Raw genomic sequence first — 27984 nt, forward strand, 5'->3', positions numbered from 1 at the left:
GGTGAGGGTGCACTCAGTCCCACTGTCCATGTTACTGACAAAGATTTTAAACAGCACCAGCCCCAATACTGACCCCTGAGAAGTATCTTCACTTGTGACACCAGTCTCTCTGTGTTGGCAAGAACAGGGTCCAGCTTAGCACCTTTCCTTCCTGCTCTACCACTTGAAGAAGGAACCTTTGGGATTGCTTATGCTTTACTGTGCTGTCTTCTCCTACAGATATGTCCCCATGAGGATCAGGGCTTGTGGAAGTGAGGCACTTACACATTATGTAAACCAAGATATTTCAAGGTGGGAAAGAAGAGTCTGAGAGAGAGTATGGTGGAGCTGTATAAACTCAAATGGGCTATGGAGTCACTATCTCATAACATACAAGAAAGGGGCATCAGATGATGTTTTCAGGTTCAAGACAAAGGTGAAGGCCACAAGCTCTGCTCCTGGACAAAGAAGTTTCTCCCTTTACAGAATCTGTTTTTACAGGATATTGGGGAGTACAGAAGCACCATAAATGGTTTTAGAAGCAAATCAACAACTGTGTAGAAGACAAATCATCTGAAACACTAAGCTACCCATCAGATGAGGAAGACCCTAGGCAAGAAGTGGCTGTCCCCCCTGCTGGCCATGAGCGGAGCTAGGACACCTGACAGATAAGCTTTGCAGCCAAATCTATTCTGACACTGTATCAAACAGACAATTTTTAGAAGCAGATTAGAAGAAACCCATCACCCTGCAGAGAAGTATGCACAAGCACAGCTTTGCTTTCTTATGGGGCTATGATCACCCTATTAGCATTAGTAGTGTTCCTTGCTCCAGGAAAAGTTACACTGTTTGCTGTTTTTAAGCTTAAAATAAAGATTAAGGGAAAAGAGCTCATTATTATGTTCTTTTTCTATGTATTTTTATGTTCTGTTAGTTGAGGACAAAGCTGCTGTTTGACAAGCCCTATGCCAACACTGCTGCCAAAAGCTGTAGCTCTGCCCTCTCATACCACTGAAAAGGACAAATGGGGGGGATGGAGGGGGGAATGCAAAATTAGCCTTCAGAACTGAGAAAAAGAGGACAAGGCTGCTGAAGGCAGGGCTGGCTTAGGCTGGTCCCAGGCGCTTATTGACCTATAATTTAATTTGGTGATGTTTCTTCTGACAGCTGTCCCTTGCAAATGATAACTGTCCTCATACCCCCTGAGAACAGCAGGAGTTGGCAGCCACGGCTGAATGTGGCCTTTCTTGGCCCTGTCAGACCATCCCAAATGAAAGAAAATCCCTCGCTTATGAAAGGAAACACTACAGAAGTGACCTTTGCTCCATTATTAGAAATTTATTTATCAGTTAATTTTAATCACGAAAATTATTGAAGAAATTTGAATAGTTTTGCAATTCTATGGACAAAAAAGCTAGACAAAAATGGATGATAACACTCTCAAATGAGCCATTTAAGATTTAATGAGGCATTTAATCACTAAGTCAGACGTACTTTGATGCTAAGATCCAATTTTGGGGAGTGATTATCTTCAGACACATCAAAGGGCTTGAATTGCTGAGGGAAGTGTAAAGCCCAACAGAGCCTCTGCCATGGAGTGAGAGAATCCGGGCTCTGGTGACTCAGCTTTCTTACAGCAGAGGAGCAAGCTTGCTCATGTCCAGTTACAGACAAATTTCTCTTTAGAGTGTTTATCTAGTCTTAAATGGCTCTTCTACGAAACCAACACTGGTGTTAGAACCCTTGTTGGTTTGCCTCCAATTTATTCATATCAGCTGTTGCAAGGAAGGCAGACAGTGTTCTTGTGAAGTAGAAAAGGGATGTTGCATTCCTGAGCCCACTCTGAAAAATCCTCTTTAGTAGAACAAAGGCCATATCAATGCTGCTGTGCAGGGGAGGAGGGGAGGGGCTGGGGGGAAATCATTGGTATCTGAGAGCAAAATCTGAGGACCTTGAAGGAGAAAATCAGATTTGCAAACTAGTGTGAGAAAAGATGCACAGAACTTAGCTCACATGGGGCAATATTAGCAGAAACTTTAAGTTCCCTGAGGTGCAATGTGAGCAAATGTAGTGATGGCTATCACAGACCTGCTCTCAAAATAACACTTGCCTGGTCACTGTGGGTGACAGTGACTTAACTCTGCTTTCTGTCAGAGCTGACCTGGAACATTGTAATGCAGTCCTGTATGTGGTTTTCTTCTCCTTCTAAATCATATAGACGATGAAATTTGTTAGCAAGGTGGCAGGAAACAATAGCAATTCTAGATCAGATTTAGTACAAGAGGAGGTAACTTGTTTTTACTGAATCTGAGCCTACTGCATTTGACACCCTTTAGATGCAAATGTAGAAATGCTGAATTGGTGTTATTTGTGTTATAGTGCAGCAATCTGATCCCTGTTATATAAAGAGTATTTATGTGTCTTGTCTTTTTCCCATGAGGCTAGGACAAATGCCCAGGGCAGATGGAGGAGGTGATCAGCTGGACTAATACTTGGATCAACACATCATGCCTTTCTTTCCAAGGTGGTAGAAGACATCACTGAGTATCTGCACTGGAACAAGTTGTTGACTTAGTTCCCTTCTATACAGCAATGGACTAAAACTCTAAGCTGCTAATAGGAGATGCAGGACTAACTGTAAATGGAAAAGGAGCCTCTGGGATTCAAAGCTTGGCCCTCGATGAGGAGCCTTGCAGAGCAGAAATGCACTCTCCTACCAGGTGAGCAGCCTCGTTGGCTGTGCCCCTGTGCACTGAAAAGCCACCTGCCCCATGCCCATAGTTGTGGACCACTGGAAGCTTAACTCCTCCTTGGCTCAAAACCTCTCTCTGCACTCTCACACAGTGCCTGGATGGCCTCAGGCCCACCTTCACCTCGATATCCTGAGCTCCCTGCAGTGAGGGCTCAAGGGAGCAGCACCTGTCAAAGATGTCTCTAGTGGTGCCAGCATCAGGGGTGAGACTCCAGCTCCCCTCTTCCCTGGTTCCCCCCAGGGTCACCCTGTGTATCCCTGGGTAGATGTAAGTTAAGCCATCTCCATCTCGGATGAACTGTTTCACCCAAGGAGCGTGAACCTTGAGCACTTGTCCCCTGACAGGGAAGAGCTGCTTGTCCCCCGCCAGCTGGTGGGCTCCCATGCCTGCACAATTGACAACGATGTCATATTCACCGTGCAGCTCCCACAAGTCTGCCACTTTCCTGGTGTACATCTGGGTGCCAGTTGCTTTCAACCTGCAAAAAGACTCCAGATGTGAGGCAGAAAAGAAACCCCAACCCCTAAACTTTCACATAATTATTATGAACATTAAGTAAATGAGATAGATTGCCTTTGCCCATACATACATCGAAACCAAACAACAGATGGGACAAAAAGCAAACAAAATGCCATGGAGGTGTTGTTTGTGATTTGTCTGATTTCACCAAAGGTATTTAGCCCGATCAGACTGGAAAAAACACAGCAAGTTGAGCAGTTTAGAGAAGGGTGTGGCATCAGACCTAGGCAGTCAGGTCCTCTCTGTCTTGATTCATTTGTGTAACAGTACCAAGCTTTAACAGCCCAAGCAAGCTGCGAAACAAGAGATTTATTTACCAACTTGCTTGTGCTAGGGGCAGAGCTCTCATACTGCACCCCTTTTAATGTGCCTGTTTTATGCTCTCACATTCCTTCCCAACTCACCCCCTGAGCTATGCAGCCACCTAGTGCCATGTGCCAAGCCCTAAGATCTGCACTAAGGCTGAGCAGATGTGGCACGGGACCCCTGGGTGCCCATAACCTTCTGGAGCAGCAGCCAGGAGTCCCCCAAGATGGCTCAGAGCAGTATACACACATGTCTGCTCTTCAGTGAAAGTCACTTCTTCTTGAGATCCATTTTTGAGCTCAATTTCAAGCCAACTCCTCCCCTGAACTTGCCTGAATTTTGAAGCCCTTCCCTGTGGAAAATCACTGGTATGAGATGGAGTCACTGCACGCTGTCAGCTGGATCCTGATGCTGGGGGTTTTTCCTGGGCGTTTTAGAACAAGCAAGTCAGGAGACAGGTCTGTGATGCCCTAAGTGGAAAATCCCATCCTCTGCAACATCCTAGCAGCTGGCAAAGTCATCAACCGCACTATAAAGCTTTCCCACAGAGCAGTGAGTGAGCCAAGAATCCAGGGCACAGTTGATTCTCTGGGGCATGATGTAGCAGGACACTGAAGCTGTCTGGGAAGGACAGGGGCGATTTCATGCAGCAGCTGTGGCTGGGCAACTTGCAGGGAGCACTCCTAAGAGTTGTAACTGGGACTCTGTCACCATGCCATAAAAAATACACCAGTGAAAAAACCTGCTGAAAACTCCCGAATTTGGGCAAGTAAGCAGGAAAAAATTCCTGAAGTCTATTTTTGGCCAAGTAAGGTGGGCACAAAAACAATTTTCCTTGTGGATTTCCAGGAGAGCGGTCTATAAATACTACTAGGTCCCAAGGGGTTTGAGAATTAGTTAATGTTTAACATTCTCTCACTTCTCATCACCAAGGAGAAGAGGAAAAAAAAGAGCTTGAACATCTCATTAGACTACATCCTTTGAGAAACAAGAAGACTACAGCAGGAACAAGGAGGGAGCAGAAATCACATGGCAGATACTAAATGGGTTGTACAACTTAGCTGTCCTGCAGCAGAAATTTGCTTCAGTTGGGCAATGAAACATGACAGATCATGTGTACTGAGTAGATGGCACAGCTCTCACATGGCACTGGTGCCACAGGAGAACTCCCAGCCCGCCTGGCTGCTACAACAAGAAATGCTTTTTCACATTTTGCAGTGTGATTAAAGGCATCCAAGTAAGCAGCTGAGCTGGCAATTTGTACCTTGGTGTCAGTACACATCTCTTTACTTAACCCCAAATCAGCTTGCAGCCTGTCTCTTTCTCTCAAGAGGACACAGCCATTTGCTCACTTTAGAGGTACTTGGATTAAATACTTATTCCGGTATGTTCCAGAGTGTCAAAGCCCTTTTAGATCTGCATCCTGTCTCTCCTATGATTCTCCAAAATTAAGGTATTGGGGGGAAACTTAAAAATTTGGAAATTGGCAGATTTTCTAACTTTGATGTCAATCCGGGCATGAACTCTGAAGCCACAACTTCCTCAGAGTGAGTACATCACTCATCTTATGCAGGCAAACATTTTCAAAAAATTTGTTACAAGATGATACTGTTTAACATTTTGGGGTTTTTTTTTCACCTAAATGGATTAAGAAATTATTGCAATTGTTGAACAAATTTGGGCTTAATTAGTCCACCTACATCATAAGTGCAGTCTTCCCAAGAAGACACCTTCCTAGATGTGCTTATTCTCTCAGGGGCTGGATGTACCTTCAAAAAACAAAGAGATATTTTTTGGGAAGTTTGTCAAATGTGGAGCAGCCAAATGTTTTCTTAGGACATGGCAGGTTCATGATGTACCTTCAAGGTCTGGCTGGCCAAGCAGGGCCCCTGTGGCTATGCTGGCCCTCTGCCCAGGGCGGCTCACACTCCAAGCCCCAAGGTACAGACACCCTGGGAGAAAGTGGACATTGCATAAATGGGGCCTTTCACATTTTAGAAAAGTTGGGTATTTATTTCCTGTGCTTCTCCCCAAGCAAGGGCTTTTTGCACTTTCTGCAATGAGAAACAACCTTTTTCCAGTTTTGTGCAAATCTAAGGCTCTCAAGGAGACCCTGTCTTGCCTCCAGTCCCTCTGTGAGCGTTTCACTCTGCATGCCCAGCCTGCAGCAAAACCTACCTTTTCTGCAGCCACAGCAGGTAGGGTGGGCAGTCACATTTCAGGGTCGTAAAGGCCTGACCAAATTGGTGCCGTGGGAACTTTAGGAGTTCTGCTTCGGACATTGCTCGAAATCCCAGCACAATATCTGACCAGAAAAGTAACTCTTCCTTGGGAGTGCTCTTAAACACCTGCCAACTAAAAAGACAGAGAAAAACCTGGGAAACTTCACTGGTGTTGCTCTGCCATGTTATGTGTCATGACAATCTTAGCACAAACCCAGGAGCTCAGGAGCCCCTTTCCCCCCATCAGTGCAGCTCTGCAAGGTTAACAGCAATGAGAAACATTGCTGCCTGCTCCTGCAATACCTGCCCGGGCAAACAGGCAGAGGGTCAGCACAGCTGAGCTTGAGGGTGCCACACCCAGGTAAATACACTGCAGAGAGCCCTTCCAGTGATGGTGTATGTACAGAGTGCCCTCATACTGTGTCCCCACCACAACTGCAGACAACGGGAACCCTGGCTGGTGGGGCCACTTGCACACCTGTTCACCACTCCTGGGGTATCCATAAGGCTACAGAGTGCTCTGTTTCAATTCTCCCAAGAGGTGAATTTCTGAGTACATAATAGGCAGCATAAAACACTCCCCAGCTGAATCCCTGCACCTAGTTGCTGAAGCTGGAGGATCCTGCAGTCCCATCCCTATGGAGATGACCCCTGCTGCAAACAACTAGTGGGTGACAGTGTGGAAAACATTGGTTATTAAAAGATATTTGGTGCTGGTCAGACGTGAGTGGGATTTCTCTGTACTTCTGTTCCTGAATTTACTAAAAATACATTGTATGTGAGCAGCTACAATGCAGCTTCTTGGGAATATGGACATAAAAGCTATTCCTTGAAGGGAATACCCGTGAATTCTGGCAAAGCAAACCTGATTGCCTGCTCCAGAACACAGCAGAAATGCACCAAAGGCTGCCCCGGGGGCTGTTCTTACCCAGAGACCAGGTGAATGCCAGCCTCTGATGCCTTGGCTGAGTTGCTGATGGCAAAAAGGTAAGTGAAGGTCTCTTTGAACCACTGCTTCTGCCTGTGGATTGGTGTGTCTGCAAGTGAACAAAACCAAACGTGCAGAGAGAACAATGCAAAGAAGAGAAGCATACAAATGAGTGTCAAGGATATGGGACAGACAGGGAACACAGGTCAAGGCTGTTTCTTCCTGAGCCTCTATGCACTGCTGCACACCTGGACATGTGAGGTGCCATGGGCAGTGCTGCCCTGAATTAAACGAACCTGGGTAGGTGTAAGGGATGAGTATCCCAGCTGCCACATCACTCGTTGTGCTGGGGCTGAACTGGTCCGAAAGGACTGTCACAGAGCAGCTGGGACAAGTCTCTGTGATGCACAGTGCTGTGGACAGGCCGATGACTCCTGCGCCCACCACTGCAACCTTGGGTGAGGCCATCTCCAGGATGCAGAGGAGAGAGGTTGCTACCTGCCTTTGGAAACAACATATAACATGTCACTATCATCCAGGGCGAGTATCAGGCTATGAAATACCCCCACGAGATGTAACATAATTCCTCCTCAACAACTAATTGAAGGTTAACTGCTGCACACAACCAGGACTGTGGTGAGGACTAAAAAAACCCCAGCCTTTAATTCAACAAAAAAGTTTTGAAAAGTCTTTCAGCAGCCACTACTCCATCCTCAGCACAAGAGAGTGATCTGCACGTGCACCACTAGTGTTTGGGCTGGTTTGGGGAAGGTTTTCTCAATGAAACCCAAGGGAGTGCGGTGCCCATCAAGTTTTCTATCCTATCAGGTGCAAAAGGCACAGAGCTCTGGAGAAATTGGCTTTTTTTAAGCTTTTGAAGCAAAAAGGTTGCTTGAATATTGGGATCTCCAGCAGTGAGGGCTGACACTGCCTGGCAGCAGAAGCAAATCACATGGAGGTCTCCAATCCATTGTTGGTCCTTGGACCTGCCAGCATGATCCACTACCTTGGACAGATTTGTGGGCATCCAAGGCTGCCATCCTCTCTCAGCAGCACATGGCAGTCCCCAGGTGCCAGCCAGTCTTCTCCAAGGGCCTGTATTTTTCCTCTCTCTGCTTTACTTTATAACTTGCTTTATGTCCTGGAGCAGCTCCACTCCACTCCTCATCTGCTGATTGCTACTCCAGCAAGTGCTGTGTCTATTTTTCCCTGTCCTGGGCAAGTTTGGGAGCTGGCACCTGTCCTGGGGAGTGGCACACACCTCTTGGTTGACAGTCACCTGGTTGCTATCCCAGTGAGGTGCCAGCCTGTGTTCCTGTCCATGGCCAGCTCAGGTCTCCCACTGGCAAAGGCACCAAGCAGAACTGAATCATGCAGCTCCCTGCACCCTGCAAGCTCCCTGAAGCCAAGACTAAATGGGCTCAGAAGAGAGAGACTGGGCAACCTCAGAGGCAATAAATCCTTTAGCAGCTTTGAACCAGGTGAGTAGGGGTGCTCCTGCTGGGTCAGGCACCCCTTCAACAGGTTACGGCCAAAATCTGACCAGGGATGTAGGGGGAGGATCTCTTCTGCCTATGACTAATTTTTTCCTGGAATAGCTACAATATTCACTCTCAGAGAGGATGCTGAGCAAGATAGACCTTCAGTTTTGTGACCTGATGGTTCTGGTTTCTCCTATGGGGCTTGCTTATCAGTGACTGCAGAAATCCAGCCTTGCTAATTGCTTTCTGAGAACTTTTACTGGAAACCAGTGCCTGCACTTAAAATGCCAGGCTGATTTACCATCTTCCTGTGGCTTTTGCCATCTTTGATGTAAATTTAGGCCAGGCAGATAATGTGGAATTATGATAGGTCAGGTTTATTTATGAGATCCTTGCTCATAACTCTTCACACAGCTTCTCACTTACCCCTGAGGTTTTGCTACTTAAAATTTGATGTCTCTGCTGTGTAAGAAGGGAAGGAGCAGCAGGCACTGTTGCCTGTCATTTCATTCCTTCTGCATCACAGCCAAGGGTTGTTACAACCCGCCTTCTTCCTCTCAGGGCAACGCTTAAGTTTCTTTCTGTTAATTATCACATCTTCTTTCACAAGCTGACTACAGAAGTGACTGCACAGCAGAGAAAGAGGACATGATACAGGGAGGGGGAAATGGACCCTGCACCCTGCTGGCCTGCATGGCTGACACCTGGAAACCCAGTCTGGAAACATGCTGGGGGAAGGGGAAAGGGAAAGTAAGGAAGAATATTAATAACAAGAAACTGGGGGGCTGGGTAATAATTCTGTAATTACTTAAGAAACTGGTTCTGAGAAAGGCGTCTAAACACATCTTTATGAACAAACCTTCTCACTCAGACCTGGCAGCTGTGGAAATGGTGTGTGGATCTCAAAGTGCCCAGTGAGCCTCCCAGCAGTCCATGGACAAGCACAGTCCTGCTTTTTCAGCTGCCCTGGAACATATGCAACGGGGACATTATCCACCTGCCAGAGATGTGCTTTCAGTTGTCCCTCACAACTCTCTTTGCTGAAGCCCTGGACCATGGTGGAGATTGAATTTCCTGACTGACCTCCCTGTCCCCAAGGAAGAAAGGGGAGCTGTGGCTTGGTGGAGATTCAGGTTTCACAAGCCTACCCAGTTCAGATGGGATTTTTGCAGATGAGCCAGTTTGGTATCAACTGATCCCTATGCTGCAAAATCCAGCGAGGGCAGGAAGGGGCTGCTGACTGTGCTGGAGCCTGTGGGAGCAGCTCAGAAGGCCATGACAGGCACCTGTTCAATGTACCATTTTTCCTGCACCTACTGCTGCAGTCCAGGAGCACAACAACCCTTCATGCCAAAAAACTAACTGGGTGCAAAGCAGAGGCTACACACAGATTGTATGAGTGAGTGCAGCTCGGGCTTTGCAGAGCCACTGACCCTGCTTTGAGTGCAAGGCCCACCCACGGCTCTGCCCTGGCAGCGCAGCCTGCATCGTGCTGGGTGGGGGGCAGAGGAGGAGAAACTATTTTTATCTGATGGGGCAGCCCAGCTTAGTCCCAGCAGGGGTGACACTTCTCACCCCCTCAGACAGGCCTGAGCGTTTTGCAAAAATCAGCATTTCAGAGGCAGATCAGCTGCAGTAACTGCTGGGAGGGAGGTGACTAGTGTCAGGTACTGTTGAGCTCTCTGTTCCGTCATAGTGAATGAAGAACAGGACAGAAGCCAGGGTCACCTGGAGCTGTAATTCCCCAGCAATGAGGACACCAGTTGCCTGATGTGGATTTCATGTTCCTGCCACCCTGCTGCTTCTCCCAGGTTTTTTCTCAGTTTTAAAAATACTGAGATATTTTGTGACATGACTTCACCTCCCAGCTCCCACAGCTGAGGAGACAATGTCAGCCTCATGTGACACAAGGGGGTCTGTATCCTTTCTTGCCTCTAATAGCTGTATGTCACCACTAAGTGCTACTAACTTTCGGCTCCAACATCACTGTGGTAGTGGGTAACATGGCCAATATGGATAAATGAGCTGTTCCCCAGCACACACACACACACAGAGGAACGTGCACATCCACTGCCAGCTGCAGCTGCAGCCCATGGTCACAGCAGGCTGGACGCTCTCAGCTTGTGTCGCAACCCGGCTGGCCTACCAAAATAAGCATATTTACACACCCAAATAAACAGTGGAAAAAGCCCAGCTGAACTGTTGACCAGAAAAGTCAGAACAGGATGTAACTAAAGAAAACCAAAACCTGTTATATTTTAAGGCCTTGGTTTGCTGATTTTTTTTTTTTTTTAACTGACTCTCATCGTAAGTAAGTGCTAAAGCACTGTTTTGAATCGTGTGAAGCCTGTGGTACTGGGGAGCAAAGGCTCAAGCCTTTCTGAGGTGCTGGAGAGGCTCCTCATCCACCAGGGCAGCTGTACTCACTGTCTCTGTCAGTGCATGCCATGGAACAATTTTTCCCTTCATTTTTTTTGTTGCTCACTTTTGTTTTATGCCTTCCCCAGTTTACAAGCACCCTTGGTGTTAGTTCGCTTCACATGACCCGAGAGAGGGGTTTTTCTGGGCAAAAACTGATCCAGCCTTGGGTGTTTGCTACGGAGGAGCTCCTGATTTTGGCCTTTTGATTCCGGTCAGGTCCCCTTTCTGCTCTTTGGGCTGCCCTGTGAGATGTACACTAAGGAAGTGCTGCAGAAGAAAGGCGAGGATGATCTTTCTTCACCCAACAAAGGACTCCAGAGGCTCCTCGGGATCCCCTCAGCCTATCTGCACATGCAGCACCGCTGCCAGAAAGCAGGATTCACAGAAAGCCACTGTCACAGGGGACCCCGGGGCTACCAGGAGGCCTCAGCTCCTCCTTCAGGTGGATTGTCTGCAAGCATGGGACACACCTTCGAAGGGTTGGTAGGTACACCCTCCATCAGCCACCTGCAAGAGCCGCCTTCACCAAGAGCACCTACACGCCGAGCGATGCTCTTGCTTTCCTCCCAAAAAGGGGAGGAAAGCAATACTCACTCCTCGCAGGATCGCCGTTCCAGGCGGAGAAGAAGGGGAACGGGGAGCAGCTGCCATCCTGGGCCTTCCCCCCAGCTAAGCCCTGCGGTTCCCCCGTCCCGCCCCGGTGTGTGGGCTGAGCCCTCCCTGCCGCGGCTCCGGGAGACGGGATCGGCCCGAGGGAATTCCCCACGCAGCCACTGCGGGCGCTTCCCCGGCCCCCAGCAGCAAAAGGGCCCCGGCATCCAACATTTACTTCTTCACCTAGAAGTGCGGTCCGGAAACAACCCAAGCGGGGAGAGCAGGCGATACCTGGTGAGGAGGAGGCCTCCGGTCCCGCCTGGGCGCTCCCGGGCCCGGCTCCGCGCCCCGCTGTTGGAGGAGCTGTCTGTGCCCAGGCCCGGGCTCAGGCCGCCTCCGGCGCTGGCAGCGCTCCCGGAGCGCCCGGCGGCCTCTGCCGGGGCCGGGCCCTCCGCCGCCTGCCAGGACTTTGCCTCCTGATATTCTCCCCGGGGGGGCCCAACGGGACCCGCTGTGCTGCGGGGAATGCATTGTCCTTTTCCCTCCCTCACAGGCAGTCATGTTCCGAGTGTTTCTGGAGCTGCCTGAGGATTGCCACAGCGCTTTAGCAATCGCGCCAGCGGCCGGGAGGGGAACTCCAGCCACCACAGGTCGGTGAGGAGCGAGCGGGTTCCTGCCAGACCGCAAATCCCTAGTGAGGGCAGCCAGGCAGGGCTGTTTTCAGCAGAAAAACATGAGTTTGTCAAAAACAAACGTCTCTGCAGGAGCTCTAGGATGATATTGCATGCCGCATGCCCGGTTTATTGCCTCCGGGGCATTAGCCGTTGGCAGGATATTTTTGCTAATATTTGACAGCCGGAGCGCTCGTCCCTGAACACTCTGTGTGTCCTGTGTTTGCCGACCGCTCCCCTCCTGCCCTGTCGAGCAGCGTTCGCCATGGATCTTCCAAGCAGGTGCCTTTCTCTGTGGCCATTTGAATTCCGACCAGCAGCCATCCAAAGAGTATCTGTATGAACAGCAACAGCGTGCACCACACACGTTGGAGTGTTCTTGCCTCCCAATCTAGCTATGCTCTTAAAACTAAAGCCATGATACATTACACATCACTGATCTTTAAGATACATTTTTTAAAGGATTTTCCCTTCAACACTGACAGGAACAAGGCGTAATTCTCCCAAATTATAGTATGGTTTGATTTTTCTGAGTGTTCTGAAAATAGGGGATTAAGACAGGGAAGGCACCATAGGAACAGAGGTTTGCTTGTTTAGAAATTAAAAATTTGATGGGCTTGCTGTATTGGAAAATGAACACTATTTTAAGTCATTGCAGGGTATCTGCAATAGGTTTGGAGAGGATCCTTTCACATATGGAAATCTACAAATATAAACAGAGGTTGCAGTTCCAGCTATGACAAAAACTGCCTGCTACTTCTCCTCCTGAGATTCTATTGCTTATTGCTTAGAACTTTGCCAAATTTGAATGATTTGGATCAAAATGTTCTGTGACAGATGTTTGTGCAAGTCTGAATGTTTCAGGAAATTCCCAGTGTGTTTTTTCCTGAGAATAAGATGCAGGAAATTCTAGCTGGTTTGGGATACCAAGTCTAATAATAATGTAATTGAAAAGAACCTTCTATGGGCTAAAGGTGAACAAAGGCATTGTATTTGGTAAAGTACAAGTCATGATTTGTGTGTTTGGGAAGAGACTGCCAGCCTTCCGGCACAGAACAAACACAGCTCTGATTGTACTTGGAGTTCTTCCTGAACCATGACTGGCAGTGGCATCCCAGCACACCACCAACCCAGCTCGAGCAGTGCTTAAAAAGTGTTTTTTCCTTTTACCTTAGCATTCCCTTTGCTTTGTGTGCTGTCCTGAACAGAGCCATAAGAACGGGCAGAAATGACCTCTCTGAACACAGCAGTGCTGACCTATTTCAGATCTTGTGAATGGCATGCACCATTTATCTGCCACTTCTTTAACCAGTTCAAGTCAAGCATCAGTGTCCATGGCAAGTCACTATTTCAGCAAGGAGTTTCAGATGTGCCTCATTTTGCTGTTGTCCCGTGTTATTTACTTACTTCTGGGGTAATTCTTGAGGAAGAAACCAGCAGCAATGACATTCCTACTGAAAAGCTTTGTGAAAATATTTACTGAGAGATAGCCCATTTATCCCTGGTTGTTTCTCTGTGTTTCTGATTACCTCAGTCAAAACCACTTTTTAATCTCATCACTGGCAGTGAGAATGTGGAGACAATCTTTAAAAGAATCACCCCTTGACGCTGTTTTGTTCTTATTCCTATGCAAGTCTGTTCATTTCCATGTGGAAGATTATAAGGCAGTGTTAATAACTAAATGCCTGTGAGCATTCCATAGCTGGATCCTATTTCTCTGCAATAAATACCTAAGCAGTATCCATGGCTTTTACACTAGCCAGGAATGCAGAGACAGAAGAGTGGCTTTGTCACTAAATGAGATATTCCCCATTACTTCTAATTATTCATTTATCTAGGTTAGTAATTTTTTTGAAAGAGTTGTTTTTTGTCCAGAAACTAGAATCTGCAATCACTGTTTATATGCCAGTCATACTAAAAAGGATATTTCCCCATTTGAAGTAGGCTTGATTTTTCTCAGTTTGATTGAGCTCAGTGCTCCTGAAATCAGTCTATCAGGCTTGATTCAAATTTCTCAGCTTTTGCAACAACTATTTGGACCATTTACTCCAGTTACTTTCAGAGAGGAACATAGATCACCCCACAAGGACACATCAAGCCTTCAAAATGCAAATGATGAAGCAAAGCGATGGGTGTAACTTCATCAGAAAACACAAGATTAATAAAATATGCATGAAAAGTTGACTCATTTGCAGTAATTAGAGATTCAAGGGAAGTGAAGAATAAATAGGGTCCTAAGGAGCTCCAAGGGGACAAATAACAATAGAGCTATAGATTGTTACAATTCTTATTTTCCTTGCTCTGTCAGCCCACTCCAGTTCCCGCATGAGAAAGCTATAGTTAGTCTTCACAGGCACTGAACACCACGTGCTTACAAGGACCTTGTTCTGTCATTCCTGTGGTCACCTCCTCTCTTTTCTGGTAACTCATATCCATCCCTCAGTATCTGCAGCTATTTTTGTCACTACTGAATGTGTCTGAGGGACTACTGCTCCAGTCAGCTTATACAAAGGCAAGAAAGAATCACATTTTCCCTGCAACTGAAATGCAAAACATGTCACATTTTTAATGCACATTTTGTCATCGTCACTACCTAACACATTACCCAAATCTTGGTTTACATCTGCAAAGACAAACAGGGAAAAGACACACACGTGATATTTGCCATCCTAAACCGTAGGATCTCCCTGGAATGCCAAAACACCAGCCAGGCCTCTTTAAGGGAGTGTGAACCAAATGAAGAGTTTGTGATAGAAGTTCATTAAATTAGGTAAAGGTGCAAAGATTAAAAAATGTGTGTCTGGCTTTATTCTTGCTCATAATTGTACATAATAAATACACATTTTTAAAAACCCATTAAAATATATTGTATTAAATCCACAAATTCTGGGCAAACAAACTCTTTCATACGTGCACATACTTCCCCCATGTAACCAAAATACATAATCCATGTAGTACAGAACCTTATACAAAATTATTAGGCTACCAGAACATAGATATGCTTTAGTCTTTCTTCCTGTGAGAGGTAACTAATTGTCAGCATTGACTAGAATTTTCCCTGATAGAATAAACTCAATAGTTTTTGTCAACGCTCTATTTTCTTTTTAGTCCTAGTTTTTAATTTCTCCCCTAGGAATCTGTTCTAGGATTCAGACAAACATGTTTCAGATGTTTGTAAAGGGTGCAGGATGAATCCAGAACCTCCTTTTTGCAGTCACAAATGCCTTTCTGGACAGGAGTCCATGGCACAAGTGAGCTCACATTTTCTTAAGCGTTTCCAAAAGGCACTCACAGCCCTTGCACACTGCTGAGCCCGATGGCACAGAGGCTTCCTAAGTGACTGCACCTAAGGTGTTGGTAAAAAACCCCTGTGAAAGACACAGGAGAATGCCAATAAGTCCTTCACTCCATCGCAGAGCTGGGATGTCAGGCCATTTTGTCTTTCCACAGAACCACTACGCAAAAGCCTTCAGCTTCCAAGGAGGCTTCACCCCTTGTTCAGACATTCAGGGTATCACCCAAAGCATATGATAACTGCACATGATTTGCATAGCTTTTTTTTTCTATATAGTTGTTTAAATTATAGAATTTTGCACAGAGAAATTTAGGGAAGCTGTCATAGTAGAAAATACACTTTTTTGTATAGCTTAAAAATACAATTTTGAAATATCAAACACATGTACTTATTATTTTTCCTTAGTTATCATTAAACTAGTAGTAGTTGGTCTTATTCTTACATTTAACCCAAAATTAAAAAAAAATTAACAAATTGCAAAACTGTCTAATAGAACTGCATATCAAATTTCAGACAAAAACATTTGCCAGCATGTAATAGTGACCAGCAATTAAGACAGATAAGGATTCTAATTCATTATCTCATAAAACCGTTGTTAACTCCAGAGACATTGATGAGTACAAAGAATTTGCACTGAGATAAGGATGACAAATACAAACATAAAAGGACTTGTGAACTGAAGTAAGAAACTATGAAAATTAATTCTTTTTATGAGCATTGAAATGAAAATATCCCCCATAGGAACAGAAGCATTTGTTCTCAAACTCAGCGCTCTCCTGCAGGAGGATTTAAAAAATCTATGAATATTTAAGAGAAAGAAATCAACTCACTCTGATTTTGCTACATTTATAATGCATGACTAGTGTTAAATGTATTTTTGCCCATATGAAAAAAACCCAAGCTAATAGAAATACTAGAGACATAGAGATACATGCTATTTCCTTTTTTTTTTTTTTTTAAGTAATATCCTTCCTCAGGTTAAAGACTAGGATAGCCCAAGGCAATCTCTAAGCTATTGATGCATAAAATCACAAAAGGTGTACCTGTAAATCAACAAACGTTTTATTTCCAAGGAAAAAAAAGTAACATCATTAGTTCAGAGAAATTCAGGGGTCATTTGAATCAAAGACCAAATACCATCTGACTTCAGTGACAGGAGGAAATGGCTTTTGGGGTTAAGCCATCAAGCTACATATCTAGAATTATAATTAAATTTTAGTTGTAAACAGTATCAGTATAATTGTGTTTTTAACTTTTTTCTTGTTCTTTTCTTTACCTTATATGTACTGCTTACAGATGACCAGGCCTGAATCCCTCAAGCCAAAGGAACACGGAATATACATTGGCTGTTCTTGGCAGGGTAAGACCCAAATCAGTTACTCAGCACATAAGGAAGTAGAAAAATTAATTGTAAATATTCTTTAGTACCTTGTTAGAAATAGACTGTACTGTTCCTAAAAGTTGTGAGTAGTGAGTTCGAAGACAGATGTACTATTTTTTAATAGGGAGGGAGTATCAGAAAGAACCCCAAAATAAGGAAAGAATTTGGAGCTCTGTGTGTGGTGAGGGTGGTTGTAAGGCAAGACAGTACCAGTTTAATTCCCTGTTAGGTGTATTGCATGATGGTGGTTTTTCAGCATGATTAAACCCTTACTTAAGGCAGGGCAGGCAAAGTTTGGCAGTAGATCTTGCAGATAAAGAGAGCTGCTCTGCTCTGGGAAGTGGAGGGGGACCTGAAAGCAGTGGAAGAATACTGGGTCTGCTCTTCAGCAAAATAAAAAAACCACAGCATGTAAGTAATCTGATCTTCAGTCATCAAAGTAGGTATTCAAGTCATTCTCAGAATAATGATGGGATTACTCACAGTGGGAAGGTTAAGTGCTTTTGCTGAACTCACATATCTGGACAGAAGCCACAGTATTCTATGCAGGTCTTTCTGGAGATTTTCTCTGCAAACACTGGAACACCAACAGAATTGTATGGAGCATAAAGACTCCTTTCTGCTTTCTATGTAATTACCTCAGAGAAACTCCCTAAACTTAAATTTACTGATTTTTGCTTGCTTCAAAGCATGTTAATCCTCATATAGGATATTATTTTCTCCTAATACCAGGACCAAATTCTAGGACAGTGTAGTGAAGAATAAAATTTTTTATAAGGGGATATAAACCATTATTCTGGTTTCAGAAGTCATTGAAACTAATAAAACTGTGCAGATATAATTGAAAAATGTGGCTATGAATTTCTACAGCATATAGAATAGCTACAGTAATATAGATATCCTTTGAGGTGGGTACATGGCAAAAACCAAGGAAGACTTGTTTTGATGAGACCATGCCATGAGAGTTGGGGCCTAAGAAGGGAAAACACTGATTTCAAACCAGGAAGGACTGAATTCACAGAACCCAGGCAAGAGAGGGCTGTCTGAACTTCAAGATGCAGAAGTTCCTGTACTGCTCCCCTCAAACCAAGGGTGGTCAAGCAGAGGAGATGCAGATCCTCAGACAAGGAGGAAACCCTCAGGTCTAGAGATAGACTAAAAAAGGGGAGGTGGGAGAAATCTATAAAAGAAGCAGCCAGAAGGATGCATTCCTATCTATCAGTTTTGTATGGTCCAGAGTCATAAGGCAGAACCACTGCACCAACAGTAAGTGTTGATGCATGCATGAGGTGCAGCAGCAGTGGGATGTCTTGACACTTTGACTAAAACTACTACTAGTAACTCTTCACAGATCATTGTGTCCTCCAGCTACTGTCTTTTAAATTATATTTTTCTAACTTGGGTTTTGTGTGATATAATAAGGAAGAAATGACTTACAGACAGCTGATCAATGAGAAAAATGAGTGGAAACCGTTTCTACCAAAAATTAATAACTAAATCACTTCTGTGCAGAAAGCCTGAAGAAAAGCCATATGCCATTCATTATTTTCCACTGAGGACTATGAAGACTTTGCTGGAGGCATTTGGCAAAGTTGCTGGTCTAGCTCTTAGAAGTTATGAAAAATCTGATGCTAGATCTGAGCTGAAATAAGTGAGAAAGGGAGCACTGGAATAATGGTCTGGAATGAATATGACTTTAAATGGGATCAGGCAGTTCAGTTTTACCTAAACTAAAATGGCAGTAGATCCAGTGAACATGTTTCTTTTTCTAAACCCCTAATAAAAATACATTTGCCATTCAACAGAATGAATATACAAACTATTTGCACATTTTGCAAACTTAGTATTATTTTTTCAGTCAGAAGCTGTGCCATAGAATACTTTCCTTTGTTAGCAATGGCACCATTTCTAGTAGAAAACTTGAAAGAAAATAAGAAGAATAAATTAGTTCAAAATTACTGATATGACCTGATGCAATGTTAAGGCTTCTATCTTGAATAAAACAGTTTACTGTGTTCTGAAGTCTCACGCCTGTAACTGGCAGCTACAACAGGATGAGACAAGGCAGGACACTTTGTTGTATGTTTACAAATCTGACTGCAGAAAATGTGAAGCAAAAAATTGGCTATTTTTTTTTTTTTTTTTACATACATGTAATCAAGTAGGTTCCAACATTTAGAGTAATCATTCCAACTGGTCACAGCAAGTCAGACAGGTGTTTTAAAGTCTGGGTAAGTTTGACAAGGGGTCTAGAAAGCCCATCAAATTTTCTGCAGTAACTCACTTTGAAAAGGTTTCATACAATTGCTCTACTGAAAAGGGAAGACAGAATACAAAGTAAAAGGCACAGTTGTTATAGAACAGTCACATTTCTTGAATACAGAGCTCTTATAAATTAGATAGTGATTAAAACTGGGAACAGCCATTTTGCTGCTGTTTTATTTGTCAGTATTGACCCTTTCTTGACCAAACATCTCTATCTTTTCTAATGCTGCACCGCTTTGTGCTGGAGGAGCCTTTTCGGAACAGCTTTTCTTGTTTCTTCCCATTTCTGTAGCTTCCTCCAAAGTATTAGTCAGTGGTTTTCCCAGTGTTTCTGGAAGCATTATGGTTAATAGTCCACTCAGAAGAGCCATGATTCCAACAAGCAACTGAAAAAAATAAACAGTAGTTGTAGAGGTAGATAAGTCTTTCAAGCTATCTGTAATTTTGATCTTGCTCTAGAGTAAATTTAAAAAAAAGCACGAGGAACTGTAAAGCAAAAATCATAAGTCTTAAATGTTGCCTGTATAAAAGATCTACCTTTTTTGTTGCATAAATGAAAAGATTACGCAGCAGAATTAATGAATGAGCAAGTGAAGTGTTTTGTTCACAAGGGATCAATACAGTGCAAGCAGGAATAATTCTGTTTGAGTAAACATCACTCATTACCTTCATTTGGTATTTCCAGTATCAGGCGTGTATTTAAGAACTCATTCTAGGATTGCATACATTTATTTTTGCAGGCGTATTCACAGAGCTACAATTTCCCTGCCACCTGTAATCTCAATTCACACTCCAGCTCCTGTGTACCTGTACCTGTGTGCTTGTTTCTCCTCTACACAGCCAAATTGGAATTTCTCAATATGGCTCATTGGCCCAGAGCCACAAAAGTGCACATCTGTGCTCAGGAGAGCTCTTCAGCAGATGATGAGCTAGCTCTCAGCAGGAATACTTTGCTAAACTCAGTTTCAAAGAACTGCTAGGAGTGCAGACATCTACTGATGTTTGCACTGGGATCACATTTTGGATTTGTCCATGGTGTACACAATTCACAACAACAGCATGAGTGATGCAAGGATCAGGATAATGTGGGGTAGGTAGAGAAACACTCACTTGTTCCAGGAATATCTACTCTTTCCCTTCACATTCCCTTCACATAGCCATTTCTATGTCTTGTTCAATGACACAAATTCCCACTTTGCTCCTCTGAGTATAGAACACCATTAAACCCCTGAGAGTCCTCCAGCACCAGGTTATAAATGTCCCAATTCTCTCCTGATAGAAAAGCTTTCACACAGAACATCATGCCTGGTCTCAGTGTTTTTCCATTCTGTGACTGTGAACTTTGATGATGTATTATCCTTATCTTGCCCTGTGCTGATTCTGAAGTCTGTCCTTTGTTTAATGCTTTCTTTCCAAGGGTGAGAGAGAACATTTGGAATCACTGTGACTACGTCTCTCACGCAGAGCTTGAGACAAGAACTGCCCAGCTATCATCTGCAGCTGAGCCAGATTTTAAGTCAGAAAGGTGCTTTAAAATCAGAATTCCCTACTTTAACCTTGAACAGTGCTATTTGCCTGCCCATACACCATGCTGGTTTTGCTTATCTTCCCTTCCAAAAAAAAAAAAAAAAGAGGACAGTTTGTCCCATGTATTCTTTTGAGAAGCAAAAGGCACACTGTTGCATATCCTCCTTTTTGCATTTGCAGTAAATATAGAGGTAGACAAAAAAAAAATCAAAATACTGTTAAATACTACAAACTACAGTGAAAATAAAAGTCACAGTCTTACCATGAAAGTTCCAAAAAAAAAAAGAAAATCCTAGCAGTAATAAGACTAGAGGAAATGGCACAAACTGAGTGAGATCCTTTTAGACATACATGTGCAGGAATGATATTTAAAAATCTATTCCAAAATATTAAAATCTCATCTCTGAGTGTCAAATTGCTTCTCTACTATTCAGATATGATTTTCTGTTCTGGAAAGACAGGATGAATTGACACATGGCAGGTATTCCACAATACCCTCTTTAGTCTGTCATAAGTTTATAACTGAGGCTATTGGGGTCTGTAAAGGATATTGAATCTTATGGACACTTATCTATACATTGGGAGTGTATGAGAACTGGGTCACTAGTGATACTCAAAAGAACAAGCTTAAAGTAACACTGTGTGCTTTGAATATGTGTCTTTTCTGTTTTCGTTATTCTTTTTAGACACTTGGCATTCTTCTCATGTTTTCCCTCCTCATGAACCTACCTCTCATTCCCCTGAGAACTCTCACTATTCTCTAAGTGTACACACCACCACTTTTCCTGCCTTTTCATCTCAGCTCCCATAACTCTATTTCATCTCATGTTAGTTTCTTTTTCTTTTCCTGTATGTGAAAGCTGCTGCATGCTGAGTAATTCAGTACATTTCCCTTCTCCCTGACCCTCAAAGCATTTTCCAGTATTTCCTACAACAGAGAATGAAACAATTAAGTCACAGTGTATTAATTCAAGGACTTCTCAAATGTCATCTACCTTGTGGCTGTAGCCACACTTATCTATGAAGTGACTCACATGTAGTAAAAGCAACTCTTTTCATCTTGGCACACTTCATAAGGCATCTGACATAATTTAGCCCTTTGCGTGTTCAGTACCAATGTGTGCATTTTGTATGTATGTATTTACTATTTTAAATACATAATTCAGTATCAGAAAATGTTCCTTTGATATGGTCCAATGCTTATATGTACAAATAAAATGTATTTGTGTTATTGTACATGATATTTAAGTATATTTAAGTATGTTGAAGTTAATTGGACAGGCATATCTGCTTCAATGCATTGTGTTTTTAGGGTGTTAATTTGAAATCTGACTTCCTGCTTAGTCAAACTCTTAGAGTGTTCCCAATACTTCAGTACAACCAGCAGCCATAGAATAGATACCATAGAAACCTTCAGAAAATATTTACCATCATTTTTCTTATGTCCTCTTCCTTTTCTGGAACAACATTTATAATTCTAAGACTAGGACTCGATATACATACTCCAGAACAAAAGATAATTTGACTAAATATCCCTACAAAATAATACCTTTACTTCTGAGAACAAATTATTATTATAGTCTGCTATTTATATTTATATCTATATTTATATTTATATCTATATTTATGTCTATATTTACATCTGATGGCTCTGAACCAATCTAGAAAGTGATCCCTTTGACAAAATTCCTAGTTCAACAAAAAAGGTTGTATTTCAACATGAAAAACCGATAGTATTTGACAGAGTGTTTGTATTCATTTATTAACATCAGTGTGGGCTTTAAAAAATTCTAAGTGATGTTTTTTCTGAGAGAAAAATCAAGCCTGTTTAAGGGCTATTGCAACATAATTCTTAACATCTGAGCAACAGAAATAGGTTATATAAGGAGCAGTTGTTTTACTGCACATTTTCTATAAAGTTGTCACATGAAAAACATACTTGGCAAGTTATTCAAGATTTATAGGCACTCAAATAAGATGCTTGCAGGACTCACAGGTGGCATAACAGCATGAGGCAGAGTGCCAAACAAATAGGAGTAGTAACTGTTCAGCAGTGTGTGGTGTTTGCAATAGATCAGGGTGATATGTATCAGTTTACTTACAAATGTAATCCATTTGATTTCACTTCCATTCCAAAACACTTGCTTGACCTGAGACTTGGCACGCTATGCTCCAACTCAAGACAAGCCTATTTAATAAACTGACAAATGCTCTATAACAGGAGCTAATAATGGAAACGTTCACTGTGAACTACTACTCAGCTCCACAAAAACTCTGGATAATTTTTGTACTCTGAGATAACTGTACCTGACATAATTCCTGTGTTTATGCTGCCATTTGCACTGTGCTCCAAAATGTTTGAGCACTCCCCCATCTGTGGTTTAACTGCAGCACTTCTGCACAGATAAATCTTATTTCATCCAGTAAAGGCAAAATGCTGACAAGAAGGAAAAAGAAATGTTCTCCCATGACCACTCTGCTGTGCAAATGTTTCTTTGTCTTTTCTGGGATCCTATCTTGGTTTGTGTGGAGACATTGTTACGAAAGAAAACATTTTGAAGAAATAGATTGTTTTGTGTCTCCTTCATCCTCTTAGGTTTCACTGAAAACGACGAAAAGTAATTAATTTAAATAATGAAATGAGTTCACAAGAATTCTGTGAAACAATCTCTAGCTTCTGTAATTAAAGATTTTTATAGTTGCCAAATCAAAGGGACACAATGCCCTTGTTTAGGAAACTCCAATATGGTGGATAAAATTTGACTAAGAATCCAGGTTAAAGACACATTCCATTCCACTTTCACTTTCTGACATGTATAATCTACATATAACAGCATGCCCTAGTCACAGTGAATTCTAAGGGGGTTTTGAAAAAATTCAATCTATTTTAAATCAATAATAAACATTTCTTTACTTAAAGCTTTAATACAAACTTTGTAATTCCACCTGGTTTACATATATAGGCATAATTTATCCTTCAGGAGAAAAAAAATTGATTGAATTGCTGCAGGATTTCTAAGAAGCAAATGCTCCATAACAGAAATGCAATGAAGAAACGTGATTCATGTGTGAGCAGGAAACACATAAAATATTTTGTCCAAAATGGATCTACAACATAATGCCCAAAGTACACAAGGGAATGGTCCCACCTCTCTTTTCTGGGGCAACTGGTGTTAAAAGACAAAACCTAATGGTAACCTGACCTGGAGTTACCTAAAAAGTAAGATGTGGTTCAGCAATACAAGGCTCAGTTGCTTGTAAAAGTCACCATGAAGCTCATCAATATACCATTTCCTTCTCTTTTTCTATCTCATGAATAGTTTCCTTCAGTTCCCATGAAGAACACAGAACAGGAGCTTTGGGACAGGTGTGGAGACCAAATGTAATAAGAACTAAACCTTCTTGATATTTTGGGAGGCTATTCTTAAGATGCAGCATCCCAAAGAAGCCATGGAAAATGGAAACATGAAAAATGTTAAGGCATAATGTAAGAAAATGCAGCCACCTGTGGTGAATTCAAGAATGGAAGAACTATGCCTTTGAAAAAAACCGTGAAACTAAATCAGGAGCGTGGTCAAAAACTGCTGGACCTGCAAAAAGCTCTGGACTATGATACTTCCTAAATGTTAGATGGTAGATGCAGAATATTTTTATCAATTTTATGCTAGGATTCAGAGCAGAAATATTTTTCCGTCTTCCATCATACAAACTCTTCAGAATATTTCAGTGATTCAAAATCTCCCTTTTGCTTTCACAGCATATTTTTAACAATATGAGCCTACTAGTCTTTGGGACTTGAAAATTTCGAACAAGAATTTACTCAATTTTTTTTTTAAATAAATGTGCAGCTTTTGGTTCCTCTGTCATGTGAAAAACGTACTTGGCAAGTGACTAAAGAGAAAACAAGTGACATATACACCTTTTCAAAAAACATTCACCATTGAAATAAATACCTACAAGAGGCATGAAAATCCAAACACTTCTCAGATAGACACAGAAAGGAGCAACCACACTTCCCACACGGCACATCATGCTTCCACTTCCAACAGCAAGTGATCTAGACAGGAAAGAATTTGATTAAGAATTCTGGCAGTTAAAGGAAACAATTCGAAATGCACAGACACTTAAGACATCACTAGGATTTGTGTCTTTAAGCAATTATACTAGGAAGCTGTTGCTATGCCAATGTAAATTTATATTGTAGTGAAATTCATCTGCTTCTCTAATTAAGATTAAAAATATAATTATCATTCAGTACAGATCACAGAATGACCAGGACTTATAAGAAAGGCAAAAAAAATGTTTCAGAAAGTATTGAGTATTCTTCTAGTTTCCCAATGGAACCTATCAATGCACATGGAATGCAAAATAAATAAAAAACTATGGTACAGCCAAACTCCAGACATCTCAGAGGCAGATGAGGAATTCATGCCATCCCAAATCTTTCAGATCACCACCACTGATGCCAAGAGGTGCTGGATCTGGGGTAGAATAACAAAGGGAATCAAATAACATCAAATTAATGAGAAATACGTAACTGGTGAAAGTTCTTACCTTACAATTGTTGGGTACAGTTCTGCTGTGTAGAGATATATAAGGCCAAATGCCACACCTATGGAAAATTTTCCAGCCATATTTGCTAAGATAATTAATATATTGAAATCCTATTGAAAGAAAGCACAAATAAATATATCGCCAGAAAATAACACCCTTCCAAACATAATTTACATTCTTCAAAAGTTGTGACCCTTTTTAAAACAACAAGCAATACTCATTGCTTGCTTTTTAAAGCTTGCTCAGTAAGTTACTAGTTTCCATATCACTTTTTTACCAGTCCTGGTTCACTGAAGGCCTGGGAGCATTTTATGTGTGACTCCAACAATGACAGTGAAACTTGTACTGAAAATACAGAAATCTATCTTAGACTGGCAGCTGCAACTTAAAACCAGCCTTTAACTAACTATTGTATGATTTAGAAAGAGCAGCTGCATCTACTGACTTAAGAGCCTTTAAAATCAATTTCTGCTATAGGAACACTTCCAACCATACGTGACTAACCTGAGGTATGAACATAATTAAAACACAGATCAGTGCACTTAAAATAAGGAACGGAATGAGTGTGTTCCTCCTTCCCAGTTTGTCCATCGCAATGCAAGCAATGATATAGCAAGGCAACTCCACAGCACCTGTCAGTATGAAATGATCTCAGTTTAAGTCATGATTACACATATTCATCTTATAACTGTAACTTCCTCTTTATGAGGAATTTATCTGACCTAGGGGGTAGTAAACAAGTAAAATCTAAAGATAATCAGCGTGCTGGGCTAGTTAATTCGGTTACAGAAAGTGTGACAGAAGGCAGAGAACAGCCTAAAATACAGAAGTGGGAGTGGAGAAGAACAAGGGAAACAGGTTTCACAGCACAGAGCAGCTCCAGTTCTCTTTGGGGTGGAAAATTACAGAAAAGAGCAAGGCCACAGTTCTGTTTCTATGACACTGACACTTCTGTCTGAAAGCTCTACATTTGCAGCTCTTCTCCTTCAGGTATTTTCACATTAACAGCTCAAGTGTGCCCACAGGGAATATTGCTAGTGTCTCACCGACACACCTCTCTGGATTTGCCAGCTTCCACCTGGACAGGGAACGGTAGCCACAGGTGCCTCCCCCAGCATGAGATCAAAATCTTCCCAAAGTAAAAGGCAAGAAAGGTCTGTCCACATCCAGTTTTCTGAGTAAGCCCCACTAATACAGAGTGCAGTTCCAGCTTTCTCCCTTCTCCATAAAAAAAGAGGGCTTAAAATATCCCACTCTTAATATAGATCATCCCTTCCTAATGTTTCTTTCCAGAGAAAAAATTCTGCCACTCTAAAGGATCTGGCATTTGGCTAGACCTGTTTGCACTGTGTAAATATGATTTTCCCCTAGACAAATAATATTGAGCCGAAGCCAGTTTGGACATGTTTTAGGACAATTTGCTCAGGAAGAATGTCCAATGTAAAATCAAGGAGGAACAGCCCTGAACAGTCTGGATTCCTTTGTTAAGTACATATAGGATGTCAGTTCACCTATAATATCAGGAAAAAGTCTTTTGAGGTTGTGTTGGGAAAAAGCAGGTTGTAATTATTCGGTGTCTGTTAGTCTGCTAAAATATTTTTAGAAGAGGTGGGTACAGTGTACTCCACAATAGCAGTTTAGTTATCTGTGCAATAGCAGCACCCACTCTTCAACACATCAGTCTAACAATACACTGTAATACACGACACAACAAACTGGAATAATGAGAGCCCCAGTCCTTCTGTGAGCCTGTGTACACCATCAGTCACATTCACTTCACTGAGAGTACTCAGCTGCAAAAAGCAAAGCACATGATTTAATTCTTCACTGGCTCAGAGCTGCATGTCTGATCTAGAGTATTCTGAAGTCAGTGGAATATTTCCACTGATGTTAACAAACTTTGGATCAGGCCTTGAATGCACTGAGCTGTCTTTATAAACAACTTACATGCCAGAAAAAGATTACAGCCAGAATTACAAAATTAAAAGAGTATTACAACTTAATTAAAAATACACTTTTGAAAAAACTAAAATTACTTCCTTCTGACAATTATGACTATGTTTTCTACACAGAAAAACTCAACATATCATGACTGTAAGTGATAAAAGGAATATTTTTATTCATCCCATTTTCCTAGTTTGTGCCTTTAACAGAGCTATGTGATTTTTGTGTTGCTTGTCTGCTTCCCCTGGTGTTTGTGTGGACCTCCTCTAAGCTTCCAGGGTAAAGAGAAGACAAGCCAGAATATGGTTTTACAATCAGAAAGACAGACAGAGAAGAATTCAGTGCCCCAACAAATTCTAATTGTTTTTTCTCAGATACAGTGAATTTTGGAGTGAATGATACTCCTCCTTGTTAGTCAACTTATAGTTAGCAAGAAACCTTTTGAACAAGGTTCACAGTTGAATGAACAAAGTAAAAAATTGCTTGTCAAATCTATAGACATTTTTAAATGTTATGTTCAAGTTCTGTCATTAACAGAAGGTACAAAAATATTTACCTATGAGAAAGAGATTTAAATATTCATTGCCTCCTAGACTGACAGAACTGAGGGAGAAGACGTAGTACCCCAAGCTCCCAGTGAACCAGATCAGCCAGACTGTGATGGTCCTTCTTGCAATTTGCCAGTTACAAAACAGGTCCAAGATGTTGTGCTTCTTTGTTGAGGATGTATCACCATCATCTGTTCTGCCACTGGCTAGATCATCTTGTTGGACTGAGCACAGTTCAGAAACCTTGCAGGGAGTGCTGACTTTATTCCATCTTGCCATTGTATCAATCACTTTTTGGGCATCTTCATATCTTTCCTCTGACAGGAGCCAAAAAGGTGTTTCTGGGAGCATCCAGCAGCACAAGACAAAGGGAAGAGTTGCTATGGAGAGAAATATCTGATAGACCCACCAGGTCCGAACCAAAAATCCCACGAGTGCCACGATCATAATTCCCATAGCAAAAAAAGCATGGACATGCATAGAAGCCCAGGTTCGTGCTTTAATGCCAACAAATTCAGTCACATAAACGAAAGCCACAACCAGATAGCCACTTGAAACCTGGGAGGGCGGGAGAACAGAAAAAAAAAAACAACAGA

At 42.4% G+C, this 27984-nt stretch overlaps 2 protein-coding genes across 10 annotated transcripts in view; both read right to left on the bottom strand.

Moving 5' to 3' along the window:
- Nucleotides 1–1283: 1283 nt before the first annotated feature.
- Nucleotides 1284–11749, bottom strand: DDO (D-aspartate oxidase). Of its 7 annotated transcripts, none has more exons than XM_063389810.1 (6): nucleotides 11495–11749; nucleotides 9062–9154; nucleotides 7004–7205; nucleotides 6708–6816; nucleotides 5736–5912; nucleotides 1284–3210 (listed from the first exon to the last, which is right to left on the bottom strand). In XM_063389810.1, exons 3-6 carry the CDS (start codon nucleotides 7173–7175, stop codon nucleotides 2643–2645), a joined length of 1026 nt encoding a protein of 341 aa, XP_063245880.1. In that variant the 5' UTR covers nucleotides 7176–7205; nucleotides 9062–9154; nucleotides 11495–11749; the 3' UTR covers nucleotides 1284–2642. The 7 variants fall into 7 exon arrangements, with proteins under 7 accessions (XP_063245880.1, XP_063245879.1, XP_063245877.1 ...); XM_063389809.1 differs by having other exon boundaries at nucleotides 7004–7209; XM_063389807.1 differs by having other exon boundaries at nucleotides 9048–9154.
- A 7226-nt stretch (nucleotides 11750–18975) lies between these two features.
- The window catches only part of SLC22A16 (solute carrier family 22 member 16), a 31764-nt gene continuing 22755 nt past the window's right edge, over nucleotides 18976–27984 (bottom strand). For 2 of the 3 annotated variants that reach the window (XM_063389803.1, XM_063389801.1), the window contains 5 exons: nucleotides 27397–27946; nucleotides 25401–25528; nucleotides 24897–25006; nucleotides 24300–24399; nucleotides 18976–19201 (listed from right to left, as the gene is read on the bottom strand). In XM_063389803.1, the coding sequence (XP_063245873.1) occupies nucleotides 18989–19201; nucleotides 24300–24399; nucleotides 24897–25006; nucleotides 25401–25528; nucleotides 27397–27946 (1101 nt within the window). In that variant the 3' untranslated portion in view covers nucleotides 18976–18988. The remainder of the gene's footprint in view (nucleotides 19202–24299; nucleotides 24400–24896; nucleotides 25007–25400; nucleotides 25529–27396; nucleotides 27947–27984) is intronic. The other variant, XM_063389804.1, reaches the window with a different exon arrangement.

The sequence above is a fragment of the Prinia subflava genome, chromosome 2, assembly GCF_021018805.1.
Source record: "Prinia subflava isolate CZ2003 ecotype Zambia chromosome 2, Cam_Psub_1.2, whole genome shotgun sequence".
Lineage (NCBI taxonomy): Eukaryota > Metazoa > Chordata > Aves > Passeriformes > Cisticolidae > Prinia > Prinia subflava.

Excerpts from the sequence above, each read along its gene's own strand:
- DDO (XM_063389808.1), bottom strand. The coding sequence starts at position 7,175 with ATGGCCTCACCCAAGGTTGCAGTGGTGGGCGCAGGAGTCATCGGCCTG. Across the intron at positions 5,913-6,707 it reads GGCATTCACCTGGTCTCTGG|TTGGCAGGTGTTTAAGAGCA; the intron begins GTAAGAACAGCC and ends CTGTCTTTTTAG. Across the intron at positions 3,211-5,735 it reads CTGCTGTGGCTGCAGAAAAG|GTTGAAAGCAACTGGCACCC; the intron begins GTAGGTTTTGCT and ends GTCTTTTTGCAG.